Source organism: Pristis pectinata, chromosome 4 (assembly GCF_009764475.1).
Source record: "Pristis pectinata isolate sPriPec2 chromosome 4, sPriPec2.1.pri, whole genome shotgun sequence".
Taxonomy (NCBI): Eukaryota; Metazoa; Chordata; class Chondrichthyes; order Rhinopristiformes; family Pristidae; genus Pristis; species Pristis pectinata.
The window spans coordinates 51,610,610-51,626,454 of NC_067408.1; the positions used below are offsets into that span (position 1 = coordinate 51,610,610).

General features: G+C 41.6%; 1 protein-coding gene across 1 annotated transcript in view; it reads right to left on the reverse strand.

Annotated features, from left to right (window-relative positions):
- LOC127569629 (uncharacterized) overlaps window positions 1–15,845 on the reverse strand; it is a 38,321-nt gene that overhangs the window by 13,858 nt on the left and 8,618 nt on the right. Inside the window, exons 3-11 of the mRNA XM_052014431.1 lie at window positions 15,196–15,416; window positions 12,040–12,177; window positions 10,428–10,611; window positions 8,405–8,495; window positions 6,861–6,962; window positions 5,516–5,606; window positions 4,286–4,480; window positions 1,709–1,850; window positions 388–475 (exon numbers count right to left, since the gene is read on the reverse strand). Of these exons, the coding sequence (XP_051870391.1) occupies window positions 388–475; window positions 1,709–1,850; window positions 4,286–4,480; window positions 5,516–5,606; window positions 6,861–6,962; window positions 8,405–8,495; window positions 10,428–10,611; window positions 12,040–12,177; window positions 15,196–15,416 (1,252 nt within the window). The remainder of the gene's footprint in view (window positions 1–387; window positions 476–1,708; window positions 1,851–4,285; window positions 4,481–5,515; window positions 5,607–6,860; window positions 6,963–8,404; window positions 8,496–10,427; window positions 10,612–12,039; window positions 12,178–15,195; window positions 15,417–15,845) is intronic.

Here is a 15,845-nt window from a genome sequence, read left to right on the forward strand (position 1 = left end):
GTAACTGCAATATGTAACTAATACTGAGCAATGTTTTGAAAAAATAGAAGGATGTAATAATGAAAATCATGTGCAACATAGTTAAGCATAAAGTAATGTATTTTAGGTAAAGTATTTTACTGTAAAGAGGCCTCAGCTCTGGGAGATAATATTGAGTAGGAATCGAGGGACACAGATACACGTCAACGAAGCAGCTGCACAGGTTAATAAAAGCGTAAATTAAGCAAAGCATTGTGGTTATTTCTAGAAGAATTACATTGAAAAGCTTAAGATGTATGTCAAACTTTGCAGCTAATACTTGTTAGACTACAACCAGAGTACTCTATACACTACTGGTCCCATTACTGCAAAAAGACATGAAATCACTGAGAAAGGTGTCCTCTCTACCTGAAACACGGTTAGTGACCGAACCATTCTCCTCTTCAAGTGGACTGTATTCTCTGTCAACCCTTTGCTTGGACAAGTATTCAAAATTCTAGAAAAAAGTCAGGAAGAAATTGCACGAGGTGGATTCGATTTTGTGTTTCAGACCCAAGTCCTGTGTAATAAATATTCCCCTCTAATTTCTAGTAGCACACACCTTCCAATCATAGTGGCAAGCCGTGCTTCTTTCCCCAGTATGCCTAAACCAGGGGTCTGGATTCATACTGGCTACCCTTCCATTTCACAGTAAGTCTGGATGGAGGATAAGTTTAGAAGCATTGCCCGACCCACTGAAGATCTAGTACTCCGCTCACAAGGAAGGAGATTCTGACATTGGGCTTCAGCTTTCATTACAAGAAGAACAGTGCAACCAGAGAAGTTACTACACTGTGGGTTTCTTGTTATGATTTTCTATCCCTCCTTGTTCTTCTTTTTGTATGCCTTCATTCATTATGTGTGCAGCCACTTGAGGTTTCTTGTCTAATCCCTATTTCCACTTGAAGGACATTCACCAATTATTCTTCCCCATGACAAAATCTCTCCCCAAAGCTGCTCCATCTTCAAACTTTGCTGCATTACTCTGACAGAAAGCATGCATCATTAATCAATATTTAATACTTAATACTTAAAAGCTTCAGTACTGAAAATGCACTCCTTCAAATGGAAGGGTGTTCTGCACATGACCCAATCACTTAATTAGCATCAAATGAAATTTGAGCATGAAGTGATCACACTTATAACAGCACAGAAGGAGGTCTTTTGGTCCATAAGATCCATGCCAGTTCCCAGGGAAGCAATCCCATTAGTCCCCTTCCATTCTCCTTATTCCCCTGTACTCCTGGAATTTATTCTCCCTCACACACGATAATCAACTCTCTATTGACTCTTTTGTCATTAACCTACATTAAGGGATAATTTACAGCAGCTAATTAACCATCCACCATGTCTTTACAATGCTGGGGAGAAATGGAGCACCCAGAGGAAGCCCACATGGTGACACAGAGAACATGCAAATTCTACACATAACCCACCCAAAGTCAGTATCGAACCCAGATCCCTGGCGCAGTGAGGCAATAGCACTAACTGTTGAACCATCACATGACCCTACTTGGGTAGGCAAAGTCCCGTCAAACACCCACTGGCCAATCAATGCAAGCCCATTCTCAAAATATGTAATTGGCCTTTGAATTTTCAGCATTGTAAGTCACTGATCAGAACTCAGTTCACGATTGCTCAGGGTGCCTGCTTACCTGGAGATGTCAACCCATCTCTTGTTCTCTCTTACCCTTGTGCTATTCTGCTCTCGAGTCCTTTTTGAGGGCATCATCTTGAGAATACTGGACAGAGAGTCATCAAAGCCCCAGAGGTAAATATTGCCATTGTCAGCAGCGAGGACCAGCATATCCAGCTCTTCCACAAACACCGACCTGCAACCCAAAAATTCATGTCCAGACGTCAGACTCCAAGCAGCATTCAAGAAAACACTGACCAGCCATGAGTTAACATATCTCACTGCTCTCTTCATTTGGTTGCATTTTGTTTGTCTCCTACTCAATGACCCTTATAATCTCATTCACGAGACAGACATTTTGGAAGCATCAGTAGAAAATGCTGAACAGGTGAAAGGTACCCACTTGAAACATTAACTGCCTCTCCCTCCACAGATACTGTCTGACCAGTACTTAAGCTTCTAAATATTAAACATTAAACATTGATTAATGATGCATGCTTTCTCTCAGTAACGCAGCAAAGTATGAAGGTGGAGCAGCTTCAGGGAGAGGTTTTGTAGTGGATAAGATTAATTCCTTCAAGAGGAACTAGGGAGTAGCCAAGACATCTCTTAAGTGGCTGCACACATCACGAATGAAGACTGACCAAAAGGAGAATAAGAAGGATGGAAAGCCAGCAAAAAAAAAGAAAACAAAGGTTTTCATTTTTTATTTTTAAAAAACTGTCACATTTAACGTTTAACCTCCTGTTATTATGCCATATTTCCAGATTTAGAGGGCAGCTTTGTTCAGTTGGATTCACTCCTGTTTCGGCTAACTCTAGGTCTCTCCAAAACTGCTCTCCTGTGTCCTTTAAACTGCAACTGATGGGCTATCCAGTTCCTAAGTTTTGGAATCCCCATCCAAACCTCTCTACCTTTCTCCCCTCCTGTGGATGCTACCCAGAGTCAACCTCCTTCCCCAAGCTTCTCATTATCCATTTTTATGGCCTGAATCCTCTGAGAAAGTGCCATTAGTTCCACATGTAACTCTGAATATCTGCCCTTCCAACTGTGCAGGACTTCAGGACTTGTGCACAAATGCACAGACAATTACTAGGGATTTCCCAAATCTGCTCCAGTGTTGGTGACAGAGCACAAAGTTCTGCAATTTCCCAGCACCATACACTGGGGAATCCACGCACTGGTTTTAAACCTGCCTCAGTGTCAGTGAGCCCAGACACTTGAATGGAGAAGATCATGAGAGAAAGGTTAAACATTAAATACTATACACTTTCTGGAACCGAGTTAACTTTACTAAATTGTTTATGCATCTTTCATACCAGCCTTTTGAATGCATTTGAATATCTGAGACATTTACAAATATTCAATGCTTCTGAGAGGTTTGACAGCCCATAAGTCTTTAGGCAAAATTAACCACCTTCGAGTTTAGTTCCTTGGATGGGGCATCCCAGTTATAAGCAGAACACCCTGCACTGCTCAGGCCATCGCTGATCAGCTTGGAGCCATGTTACTGAGGAAGTTCACACTGGGGAACTGGTCCACATAAGTACAGGTTTAATGGGGCAGGTTCAAGAAAGATTCGGGCCTGTATCTTTCTGTGGCCCATTATCAACCTCTGATTATTTTCTCTTTAGACAGCTTACGTAAGGAACAGTATACAGATGCAAGTTGTGGTTCTTCAGTTCAAAGGTTGCCCCTGTTAAGAACCTGGGCACCTATCTCACTTCAATCTGCAGAGCACTGATGAAGGAGGGCTGTTCTGGTGCAGTACCATCCCTCAGAAATAACAACTCAAGGGCAAAAGACCCCATAACACTGGGTAAAACTGCTCTGCTTTTTGAACAGTGTCCTGGTGTAACGAACTGCATTCCTTCCTCAATGCAATTAACTTGACATTCATTTTATGTGTAGTTTGTGGAAGCTGGTTTTGTGAAAATTGACCGTGATCATTTATCTTTGTTACAGCAGTCATGACATTTCAAAAGTAAATGATATTGAAGACCTGGGGGTTCTGCATCAATCTAAATTCTTTCTTAGCTTATCCATCTTGGCTTTCCAAAATGACTCAGATATTTTACCGTTCACTGCTTCAGTTAGTCACCTGTTCTGCCTTTTATATCTCTGAGGAACTTGTTCCCCTGAACTTTGGTTTGTGGACAAGAGTCCCCAGCAATTTTCCTTCACAAAGTCTCGATATGACAAACAGGTATATCTCGTCCAAATAAAGAACTTGTACTTAGCTTCCCAAAACAGCAATGAAATAAGCAGTTAAATAATGTGCTTTAGTGATAGTTGCATCATATACATAGTGGTGTGGATACCAAGGAAAAGTCCCAATACATTTTTGGATGGTGTCATGGGATCATTCATGTGCAAGGCTAAAGAAGAACTCAGTTTAGTGTATCATCAGGAATTTGCTGTCCCACCTGACATAGAACATAGTACAGCACAGGAACAGGCCCTTCGGCCCACAAAGTTGTGCCACACTGATCATAGGAGCTGTTCCGAACTGTTGGCCCAAGGGGGGACACTCAGGTCATTCAACTGGGCTTAACCGTCTGACTCAGAGGCAAACGTGCTGCTGACTGCACCAAACAGACATCCCATGGAGAGTACACAAAACTCCTTTACCTGGTAAAGCTGAGTGGGATGGTGGATTCACGCAGTGTCTTGACTCCAGATGATTCCTCTACTCTGCTTAGAGGCACACTTACAGGACGACGGGCTGACAGGGCTTTGCAGCGACTGGACATCCTTGCCACTTTGGCGCTGCTGTACCTGTCCTTTTCTATGGACTGTGTTTCAAATATATTGAACAACTCATGACTGAAGGGTGGGAAACATGACAAACATGTGGCAGTCAGTAACAGTCCAAAGATTACAAGCTAAACAATAATCTAAGGAAACTCCTTGAATGGAGTGTTAAAGAATGGCTAAATACTAGGAACCTCAGAGAACATGGCTATGGTATTGAGAAATGACATCTAGCAAAGGATTCAGAGTGATGGTGTGTTGGATTACAGCAGTTATTGAAAACTGATGCACTTATTTGACCTCAGTCCACTAAACAGTGCTAGAAGTGCAATATTCCAGGGCTGGGTGGGAGGAACTCATAGGTAAAATATCCAACTTATCCTTCACCATTCTACTAATTACATTATGCAAGGTGATGGGTTTGGTTGCTATCCTTGACAATGAATCTTCATTGATCCTTTTACAACAAATAGAGAAACCAAGAGAGGGAAACCCCAGTGGAGGAATTCACCTGCTTCTCTTATACATGTGACACCCCTATACTATATGCTGAAATATTATTTTACTGAAAGAAATCAGTGCCCATCTCCTCTCCTCCCCCATTCTTTATTCCATGGTCCACTGCTCTGTCTTATCGGATTCCTTTGTCTTCAGCCCTTGGCTTCTTCTACCTATCACCTCTCAGTTTATTACAGCTTCTCCCCCTCCCACTACCTTCCCCCTCTCACCTGGACTTGCCGATCACCTGAACTCACCTATCCCCTGCCTGCATGTTCTCCTCCCCCTCTCCCCACCTTCTTATTCTCTTCCTTTCCAGTCCTGATGAAGGGTCAGAAGGGTCAAGGCTTGAAACACCGCCTGTTTATTTCCCTCCATGGATGCTGCCTGACCTGCTGAGTTCCTCCAGCACTTTTTGTGTTTTGCTCCAGATTCCAGCACCTGCAGAATTTCTTGAGAGTCCAATTGGAATGATGACCATTGTGTCTTCTGACTGTCTCACTTGCAAGGTGGACAATTAATGAAGAACAATCAGACAAGGTGTTCATCTGTCAACTCTTTTGGAAGGGGTAATAAGCACAAAAAAAAACGTTTCAGTGTGAATCTGACCTGTACAAAAAGTAAGATGACTGTTGTCGTTCCCATTTTAGAAGTGTCCCATCACTGTGTCCACTGAAAAGGAGTATCGGCTCCTTCTGGGCTGGGATGGAAGAGTATATGGAATGATTAACAATAATTGTATCAATTAGAATTCACAGAATAGTGGGCCAACATCACCTGCAAAATGGTACTGCCATAGTATAGGGAAAAACAACATCCAATTTAAGCAAAACGAGCTTGCAACAAAAACTGCGAATGGGTCTTTAATCTGAATTCTCATTTCTTCTCTGTCATTTCTGAGATATCCCATTAAAAATAAAAGTTGCCAGATTTCTCATCAGATAACAGTGCCCATGTTCTGAAACATTCTCATTGTCTATAAAATGCTGTGGCTCTGTGATCATGAAAGGCACTACAGAGGAGTTCACTTTCCTGTTAATTGCACATTTTTGGTATGCAGCCTGCAGGAGAACACTTCCCCAATCCATTCTCTCCTTTTCAAAGTCTTCCTGTGACAAGATGGGCCAATCAGACATTGGGGTGGGTTACTGTCATGATAACCTGGTGTAAAGTGTCACCTTGCTGGAGGTAAATTGGGCAGGGAGGATGACACATGAGAGGTCTCTGGGTAGCATTCATGGGAGAATGCATTGGCTGGTCTTTCTTCTCCTTAGCTTGAGGATGCTTCAGATCGTTGCTCGCATAATCCAGGTTGAAATCCCACTGCATCACTGACAGAATGTTGGATTATTGGAGGGGATTACCCATTGTATAAAATGTTGAAATAAGATTCTAAGGCATTTATTGTCCATCCCCAATTGTCATCTGAACTGAGTAGCTCATGAGGCTACTGAGAATCAACCACTGGTGGGCTTGGAGTCACATCCTGGACAGTCCAGGTAAAAGGGGCATCCTTCCTTCCTTGATCTTTTGTGAACTAGGTGTATTATCCACAATAATGTGGTGGTCACCATTGTGAATACTCACTTGTTGTTATAAACTTACATAATTATTTGAATTTAAGTTCCTCAGCTGCAGATATGAGCTCTCTCCTCTGGACTGGGGTAGTGGTGGAAGCAGATATGTTGGTCAAGTTCAAGAGATTGTTAGATAAGCATATGGAGGAATTTAAAATAGGGGGATATGTGGGAGGAAGGGGTTAGATAGTCTTAGGCGTGGTTTAAAGATCGGCACAACATGGTGGGCCGAAGGGCCTGTATTGTGCTGTATTGTTCTATGGTTCTATGGAGACAAAGCTAGGATAACACCCTAGCTGTTGGGTCTGCCTATCTGCATCTGTGAACCGATAAGTGATTTGAAGCTGTGGTACAGCCTCTGCTCCAGTTGTACTCACTGTAGCTCAGGCAATCCACTGGTTGCTTGCTACGTAACATCGTGACGGAGCCCATCTTATTGTACTTCCACACCGTCAGGTCTCTATGCTGCCTGCTGGAACCTGCCATGGAAAAATGAACAAGGATTAACAAGCCACTTCCTAGTTGCCCTCTCCTTTCAGTCTTCTCATTATCAGGGCTTGACACTGCCCAGGTACTTTAGCAGGAGGGCCTATGGGGTGCCTGCCCGGAGCAGAAGATTTTCACAAGTGTTTTCCATTTAGTGTCAGCAAGCTATTGAATCACCAGGGAATCATTAACCAGATACTGCCCTGCCTTTTACTTGCGTAGGGCTTTCTTTATGGTTGTAGTCTCCCATAGATACTGTGAACAGGGAGCCTGGTGGATGTTTCTCTTTCGAGTTAGAATGCAGAGAACGACTGTAGCACCATATTGTGACCTTGGCTCAGAACGCACTGTGAAGCTGATACCTTTGTAAGCTCCGTGGGTCAGTCATGCAAGGACAGAGCACAAACCAATCAAAAGCAGTAAGGAGAAGAAACTTTAATTCATTAATTATCTTAGCTAATGAGAAAACTTGTTACTTTTGCACAAAGTTATTGATGCAATAGATTGGATCATTGGTAAAATGTTCATCTCTATATCCAAAGACTCTAGGTTCAAGCACTATGTCTGAACTTAAGAACATAATCCAAGTTAATACTTGCAGACTAGTAAATAGCCTGTACAGTTGGGGGCATTGCTTTTTGCTAAACCAAGCTCACCCCACCCCCAACACCTCTTGGTTTGTTTTAAAAGGTGCAATTGAACTATTTTGAAGAAGAATCAAAATGTTCTCCCTAGTGTCCTGTCCAATATTTATTCTTTTCCAAAAAGAACAATAAAACAGATTTATTGGGACATTAATTTTATTGCCTTTTGGTTCACACAAATTGGCTGCTGAGTTTTTCAATAGAACTTCAATTATAATTCAATGGGTGAGATACTTTATTTCAAATAAACTCTAATGGCAATAATGTATTTGGTATCTTTAACATCCTTGCAGTTAAAAATCCTAGAATGAATGGTATAATGGGATTTTAGAGTTATTTGCAAGAAGGTTTTGCTGCATGGACGGAGAGCATATAAGGAGTATGGGCTTGTTGCTTGGATTCCAGACACCATTTTCAAGAAGGAAGACTGCTGCTATAGTAGACGTTACTGTACAGTTTGAAGATAATAATGGTTCTCATGGTGCTGCATGGTATAAAAAAATTATTAAATATGCCCACTCGAAACCAGTTATATTGGATTGCTTTGAGGTAATGGATGGTGACTTCCCTTGGATTTGTTATTAGTGCAAGGGTAAGCAGTTTCAGGCAACGTCTGTTTTATGAGTTCAGAATATCCTAGTGGGTAACACTTTGGGATATCTCAAGCATAATAAAAATCCTAAATAAACATATGTCTTGCAAGAAGATATATTTTGTTATCTTCAGAGGAAAGTGAAAGTGCTGATCGGTTTGATGGTACAGCTGGAAACATTGTTAACGTAACTCCTTACCTATTATGTGGTTAGTTTCAGGGATGCAGACCAGTTGATGCAGTGGTTGCCCATTCTCTTGACTTTGGAAAGTTTCGATGGACTCTGAAACCTTGGAAAGGAAAGTGAGACAACAATCAGTCCACAGGTGTATTCGAGGTAAAGTATCTGGGTTAATAGTTAATAAATTCATTATGTTAAAGGTATCTTTGAAGAATGCTGTGAAAGAAGTGAGCTTGGAAAGTATCAACAAAGTTTGCAAAGAACCCATCCTATGGGAAACAATCTGGGTATTTTAAAATCTGCAATGAAACAAGATGAGAGAAAGAAAAAGAATGCAAAGGACAAGAATAAGCAGTAAGATATCATGCCAGATGCTGAGCTTCTTCAAAATTGTTGGTGTTGCCCTCATCCAGGCATGTGGAGAATATTCCATCACACTCCTGGCTTAGATCTTGCAGATAGTGGAGAGGCTTCAGATTGTCAGAAGTAGACATGATATTTATCTGGTTGGCATAGTTGAGTTTCTGATAATGGTGACCTCTATGTTGTTGATGGACTGGTACTCAGTGATGGTAATGCCATTGAATGTTAAGGGTAGGTGATTAGACTCTCCTTTGTTAGAGACATCATTGCCTGTCACTTTTATTGTGTGAATGCTACTCATCACATCAACCTATGCCTGTACATTTTCTAACCTTAACCCTTGATGCCCATTGTCTTTAGTTTTATCAGGGTTCCTTCATGCTACACTCACTCAATTGTCAATGGCAGTCACTCCCATCTCATATCTGAAATTCACCTCTTTGGTCCATGTTTGGACAAAGCATTTTATGAGGTTTGTAGCAGAACAGTCCTGGCTACACCCAAACTGGGCATCAGTGAGCAGGCTATTGGTGAATAGGTGCCGCCTGATAACTTTTATCACTTTTCTGACATTTAGAATAGACTGATTGGGTGGTTTGTAGCTGAATTTGATTTGTCCTGCTTTTTATGGACAAGGCATATCTGGCAAATCCTGGATTTTCCATAGATCTCAGTGCTGTAACTACCCTATAGCAGTTTGGCTAGATGTTTGGATAGTTCCCTAGTGCATATCTTCTATTTTGCAGTTGGAATGTTGTCTGATTCCAAGGCCTTTGGGATTAATTGATTTTGCTAATCATTTTAAATGAGTGTCCTCTGGTTACCAACCTTCAGACGCTGAAAGTAGTTTTTTTTACCTACAACCACCAAAGCAATTTATTATTTAGAATGCTGCTCTTAACATTTCTCCTCATTAAACTTCCCTGGTTATAGGAGAACAAGCCCACCTTTACAATGTCCCTATATATTTTAAGTCCCTCATCTCTCATCCTATTGTAGTAAATCTCTTTTCCACCTTCCCAAGACCTTGATATCACCCCTAAATTGTTGTGCCCAGAGTACTCCTGCAAAGATGAATCAACATTGTGCAAAGATTTAGCTTTTTTATTGCTTTTCTCCTTCTCTTAAGAAGACTACATCAGAAGGCTATTCGACAACTTTCTCACCTTGTCAAAGGTATATGTGTATCTCCACCCAGACCCTATTGTCTTGCTCTCAAGATAAAATGGTGTCAATCATTTCACACTCCCTTTCTTCACTTCTTATATCAAAATGTCTTACTTCATAAGTTTCTGCATAAAATTCAGTCTGCCAGTTGTCTGCCTATTATACAAGTTTGGTGTTGTCTTCTAAAGTGGGCAACAAATTCTAGACTTCCAGCAACACCCATATCTCAAAACTTGAATAACTAAAAAAATGTTGCCATCTTCCCCACTTTTACCAACTTTCTTCGTTTCATTTCATGCATAGACTTGGAAATCATGTCCTGTGTAATTATTATAACTTCAAAAAAAATACTGTGGTCCTAATCCCAGACTTGAGGAAGCTACACTGCTAACATCTCTCCTGCAGTGACATTCCATCTCTACTTTCAGTCTCTTTGTCAACTGCACAGGTATTCTGTCACTGCCCCTTCAATCACAGGATTTATTTCCAGTAAGATAAAAGCGACACTCACAATTTCTCCGGAGCTTGGGTCAAAGATGGAAGGGGATGGGACGCCACTGCAGATCCAGACAGTGTTCATACAAGGCACAAAGCAAAGGCTACTTATAAATCCAGAAAAGTAGGGGAGCTTCAGGACCAGCTGTCCATCCTGTGACCAGACTTTCACACTTTTATCAAAGGAGCCAGTCACCAGCCTGAATGAATCGAGAGAAAAAGTTCATTGAACAATACTTTTGGGGGCAAACATTAGTATTATCTTTTAAAAAGGGGGCAAACATTGCCCCCTTTTACTGTGCACATGATCATGTATGTCACTCATTCTTATCTCTTTTATTCATTCTTGGGAAACAGATGAATGGGAAACAGTGATGGGAAACAGCCATCACTAGTGTCTTTGAGAAGGAGATGGCAGTGTGCATGGTGAGGTTGCTCCCACAATGTTTTCAGGAAGTTCTAAGATTTTGTTCAGGTGACAATGAACCACTAATGAAAGAGAGAAAATCATCATTGTAAACTGATAATTGTCAGTTTATTAGTATCCTCCACACATGCAAGAAAGTGATTCCCCTAAAGCAGAGAGGTGGGGTTTTGCAATTTGTTTCCTGTACAAGCTGTTGGCATCAAAGTCTGTACTAGCTACCTTTGTAAGCCTCCCTGGATTACGAACGCCTGACTTATGGACACCCTGTACATGTGAGCAAAAGTTTGGGAGATGTCAGGATGGATGGGGATGGACTTGCTGGTTGCGGTGGAACTGCAGGCATCTTCTGCCGGGTGGGAGTGGGGCATTACTGTGTGCATTCTCTCCCCACCACCCACCAAACCCCCTCCAGAGGGTTCCCAGAGCAGAGCTGGGATCACTGAGCAGGCTCATTCAGTGATTCAGTGAGGCCAGCTGGTGGCCACTCTTCCCAAGCCTGTTTGTTCTCCCATCACAGCTGTTTCTATGATCCTCTCCCACACACTGTTGTTCATTTCCGACTTATGAACAGTTCAGGTTATTAACAGTTCTCAGGAACAGAACCCTTTCATAACCCATGGACTGCCTGTATTATCTTTACTAAGGTGGTCAGAAGTACATTCCTGGCTCATCAATGAGTATTTATTTTCCATCGTCATACTGGGTATTCATGGTTTATCTTGTAAAATAACATCAGACACCACATGGCCAAGTTTCAAGGTCTAAATTCTTTGTTTTGTAAGAAATTGCAGAGAAGAATATTGGCAATTAATAGATTCACTCTGCCTTGTCTGGGCAGAAGATAGAAAAGCTTGAAAACTTGCACCAATGGGCTCAAGGACAGCTTCTATCCTGCTGTTATAAGACACTTGAATGGACACCTTGTACGATAAAGATGAATTCTTGACCTCACAATCTACCTCATCACGGCCTTATACCTTATTGTCTACCTGCACTGCACTTTCTCTGTAACCGTAATATTGCATTCTGCATCCTGTTACTGCTTTTCCCTTCATATTAACTCAATGTACATACGTTTCAAAATAATCTGTATGGATGGCATGCAAACCAAAGTTTTTCACTGGATCTCAGTACATATGACAATAACAAACCAATTTCCAATTACCAATTATCTGACAGTGAGGTGGACTGTGCTCCTTACCTTGTGCTCTCCATTTCTCGAACAACCATTAGATTTGTGATTCCTGCATCATGAGCACTGGGGTTACAGTGGACGACCTGCAGGGTTCTGCTGTTTGGATACGAACTGGTGTTGTAAATGATGAGTTTCTTGTCGTATCTGCTCAAACAAGAAAAGTGGAATTTTTCTTCAGTCTGAGGGAGTTAAAATCCCCTTTAATTGCCATAATTGTCTCATTCTTAGCTCCCATCTTCACTACCCCTGCTGCCTCCTGACCTACACCAAACGGTGAGGGAACACAGGAAGATAAAAGCCATACAGCCCTTTGATCTGATTCTATCTTTCAAACAGATCACAGGCCTTCTGCACTTCTGCCTGCGTTTACTCCGTGTCCCTTGAGACTCTTTCCTAATAACAATCTACTAACCTCAGTCTTTGAAGCTTCATTTAAAACTCTGAATTCACAGCTTTTTGAAGGGAGAGGCCTCCATCTTTTTATTGTACAGTGAGCTGCATTCCTGATTTCAATCCTGAATGATCTACAAATAAAGTTGATGTCCACCCCTTTCCCCTACACCCCAACTTCATTCCAGATTCCCCCAGCAAAAGAAATTGCTTCTTCCCATACACTCTATAAATATTTTTAATACCTTGAACAAATCAACCCTCTCCCCCCAAAAAAACATATAAAATTCAACTTCTTTCCCTTAAATTGTAAGGGTGTTTATTAACTTTGTGTACCTGCTATTTTAAAAGCACTATTGACCCTAAACCATCCACTTCACTTCCAAGATGTGAAAACGTCTTTTCACTTCTGCCTGTGTTACTACTTAAGATAAGATTTCTTTATTAGTCACATGTACATCGAAACACACAGTGAAATGTACCTTTTGCATAGAGTGTGCTGGGGGCGGCATGCTTCCGGTGCCAACATAGCATGCCCACAACTTCCTAACCTGTACGTCTTTGGAAAGTGGGAGGAAACCAGAGCACCCAGAAGAAACCCACGCAGACACGGATAGAACGTACAAACTCCTTACAGACAGCAACCGGAATTGAACCCAGGTCGCTGGTGCTCTAAGAGCGTTGCGCTAACCACTACACTACCGTGCCTGCCCATTCACTTCAGGAATATCATGGTGTTATTTCTTCTTCCTGTACACTGCTGTGCTGCTGTTCTGTTTGCACCTAACTAGGGCATGGTTTGATGAAATCCTATACTTCCAATTCACTCTGCCTGAGATTATATGCTCAAATTCAGAGCTCAGCTAATGTTTGAAATACTTCATTTCAAAACATAAAATGGACACAAATGCGTTCCACCTAAAAATACCCTTTCGTTCATTCAGCCTAGCCCATTCAGTATTTAAATATACTATCACCTCACCTCTCGTCCCCAGGGAGAAAAGGAAAATAAAACCACATTGAAGGGAAATTTGGAGAATTCTTCTCAGGCACAGAGTGTTAGAAACTAGACCAGAAGTTCACTTGGCTCTTATAATTCTAAGCGGTGTTGACCTATTGTATGAGGCAATCTATGCCCAGATGGAAACAGGTCCAGTTTTTGTATGAAGGAATACAAAGACATGGAGCCTATGGCTCCTGTTATCAAGTGTCATTGATAAACAGACACCTCACAACATCTCATCTAGATACAGTGTAAAATGCTGCCCCTGTACTTTTCAAACTTGGCAGAAACACAGCCAAACTCCATCATCTCCTTATAAACCTTATTTAGATAATCCCTAAGTATATTAGCTTTCTGCTTTGCCTTATTATCAATGTTCCTGTAGAGAATCACCCACATGGATGGGTCTGGGGTTACTTTAAGCCAGACCAGGCAAAGGTGGCAGATTTTCTTTTCTATAGATATTTTGTGAACCTGATGGGTTCTCACAACAACCTGGAAGGTAGTTTTATGATAATTATTACTGGTGACTTTTTTTTAATATTCCAGATTGTTTAAATTCCACAGCTGCTGTGGTGGGATTTGAACTCAGATCTCTGGTTTGTTCTTCCAGGCCTCTGGGTTCCGAGTCCAGCAATTTAACTGCTTTTCACCATTGTAGCCATTATTCTGTTCATTCGCTGGAATAACAATCTCCTGACTTAGTTGGAAACCATTTAAATGAAAGGAGGACAGCAGTGTCATGAGAACATTCTTACCTCAAAGTTTCCCAAGGCACTGCCCCACTCTTCCCCTTCCCTCATCTGCCTATCACCCACCTCACCTGGATCCACCTATTATCCAACAGCTCTTGCTCCACCCCTTCCCCTCACCTTTTTATCCTGGCTACCTCCCCTCTTTCTTTCCAGTCCTGATGAAGGGTCCTGACCTGAAATGTTGACTGTCCATTTCCCTCCATAGATGCCGCCGGCCTCACTGAGCTGCTCCAGATTTCCAACATCTGCAGTTTTCTCCTGTCTCCTTCCAGACTTAATATTTCTTTCATCAGCCTGAACTAGCTACCTAACAATGCCATAGCAACACCATGACTACCCAGATTGCTGCCCTTCTATAGGCCCACTACAGCCAAGGCCACTGGTTTGTCAGCAGATCAAAGGATGGACAATGAATGTTGGGACTGACATTGATTATGGTTCTGTGAATCAGTTTTGTATGTTTCACTGCATTAAAAACACTACATGAAGGCACATTGTCGGTGGCATTGAACACCTTAAGGGTGAACCCATGTTTTGAAACCAAACAACGCTTCATGAGCATTATTGTGGTGAGCCTCACTTAATACCAAATAAATGCAGACTCTGCTTCTACAAACTTAATATAATACAACTTCAAGGTATTGAAGTTCCTCATTCTCTCTTCTCTCCCCTGTCATTAGGCAGAAGATACGAAAGCTTGAGAATACTTACCACCAGGCTCAAGGATGGCTTCTATCCTGCTTTTATAAATCTCTTGAATCGATGTTGAACTCTTGATTTCTCAATCTACCTCGTTGTGGCCCTTGCACTTTACCTGTCTACCTGCACCGCACTTTCTCTGTAACCGTAACACTATATTATGCATTTTGTTTTTGCTTTCTTCTTTTGTATACCTCGATGTCTTGTGTATGGAAAGATCTGTCTGGATGGCATGCAAACAAAGATTTTCACTGTATCACGGTACAGGGTGACAATAATAAACCATTACCAATTATATTTAAAGCACTAACTGACTTACTAGCACTCACCAGCAGAGAATATATCCGTGTATCAAGACAGACCACAGCTGACACAATGTCTTTATGCCTGTGGTTAGTGAAGCTCTTCCCCAGATCTAGCACGTGTCCAGAGTCTTTCTTTTCATCCAAGGGAAAGACTCTGAGCTGGTTTTTGAATCCACAAATGAGCTGATGTCTTCGGTGATTGATTGCCATGCAAAATACCGAGGCATTTAACTGGAAGTGAGAAACAAAATGAACAGGCACCACATACTTAAACTACTCATTCATTTGCCATTTGTGGGATTGTGTTCAGTTGAAGTGGGCTCTTTCCTACATAACAATTGTGAATGCATTCATTTTCTGTAAACCACTTTCACAGGATAGTTACTATACATGCAGTGCGTGAATCATATTACTTATTATTTGGCCTTCACTTATTTCCATGACTAAGTTGTAGTTCTCTGGCCTCTGAGTCAGAAGGTTATTATTATATGTTCCACTCTTGAGACTTGATAATCCAGAATGAGACCTCAGAAAAATCTTGAGCAGGTACTACATTGTGAGAGGTTTCTTCTGCCAGATGAGATGGTAAACTAAGGCCTAGCTAGCCTTTTCAATCAATACAAGGGTCTGAATTAGAGGAGCTCTTCTTGACATTATGGC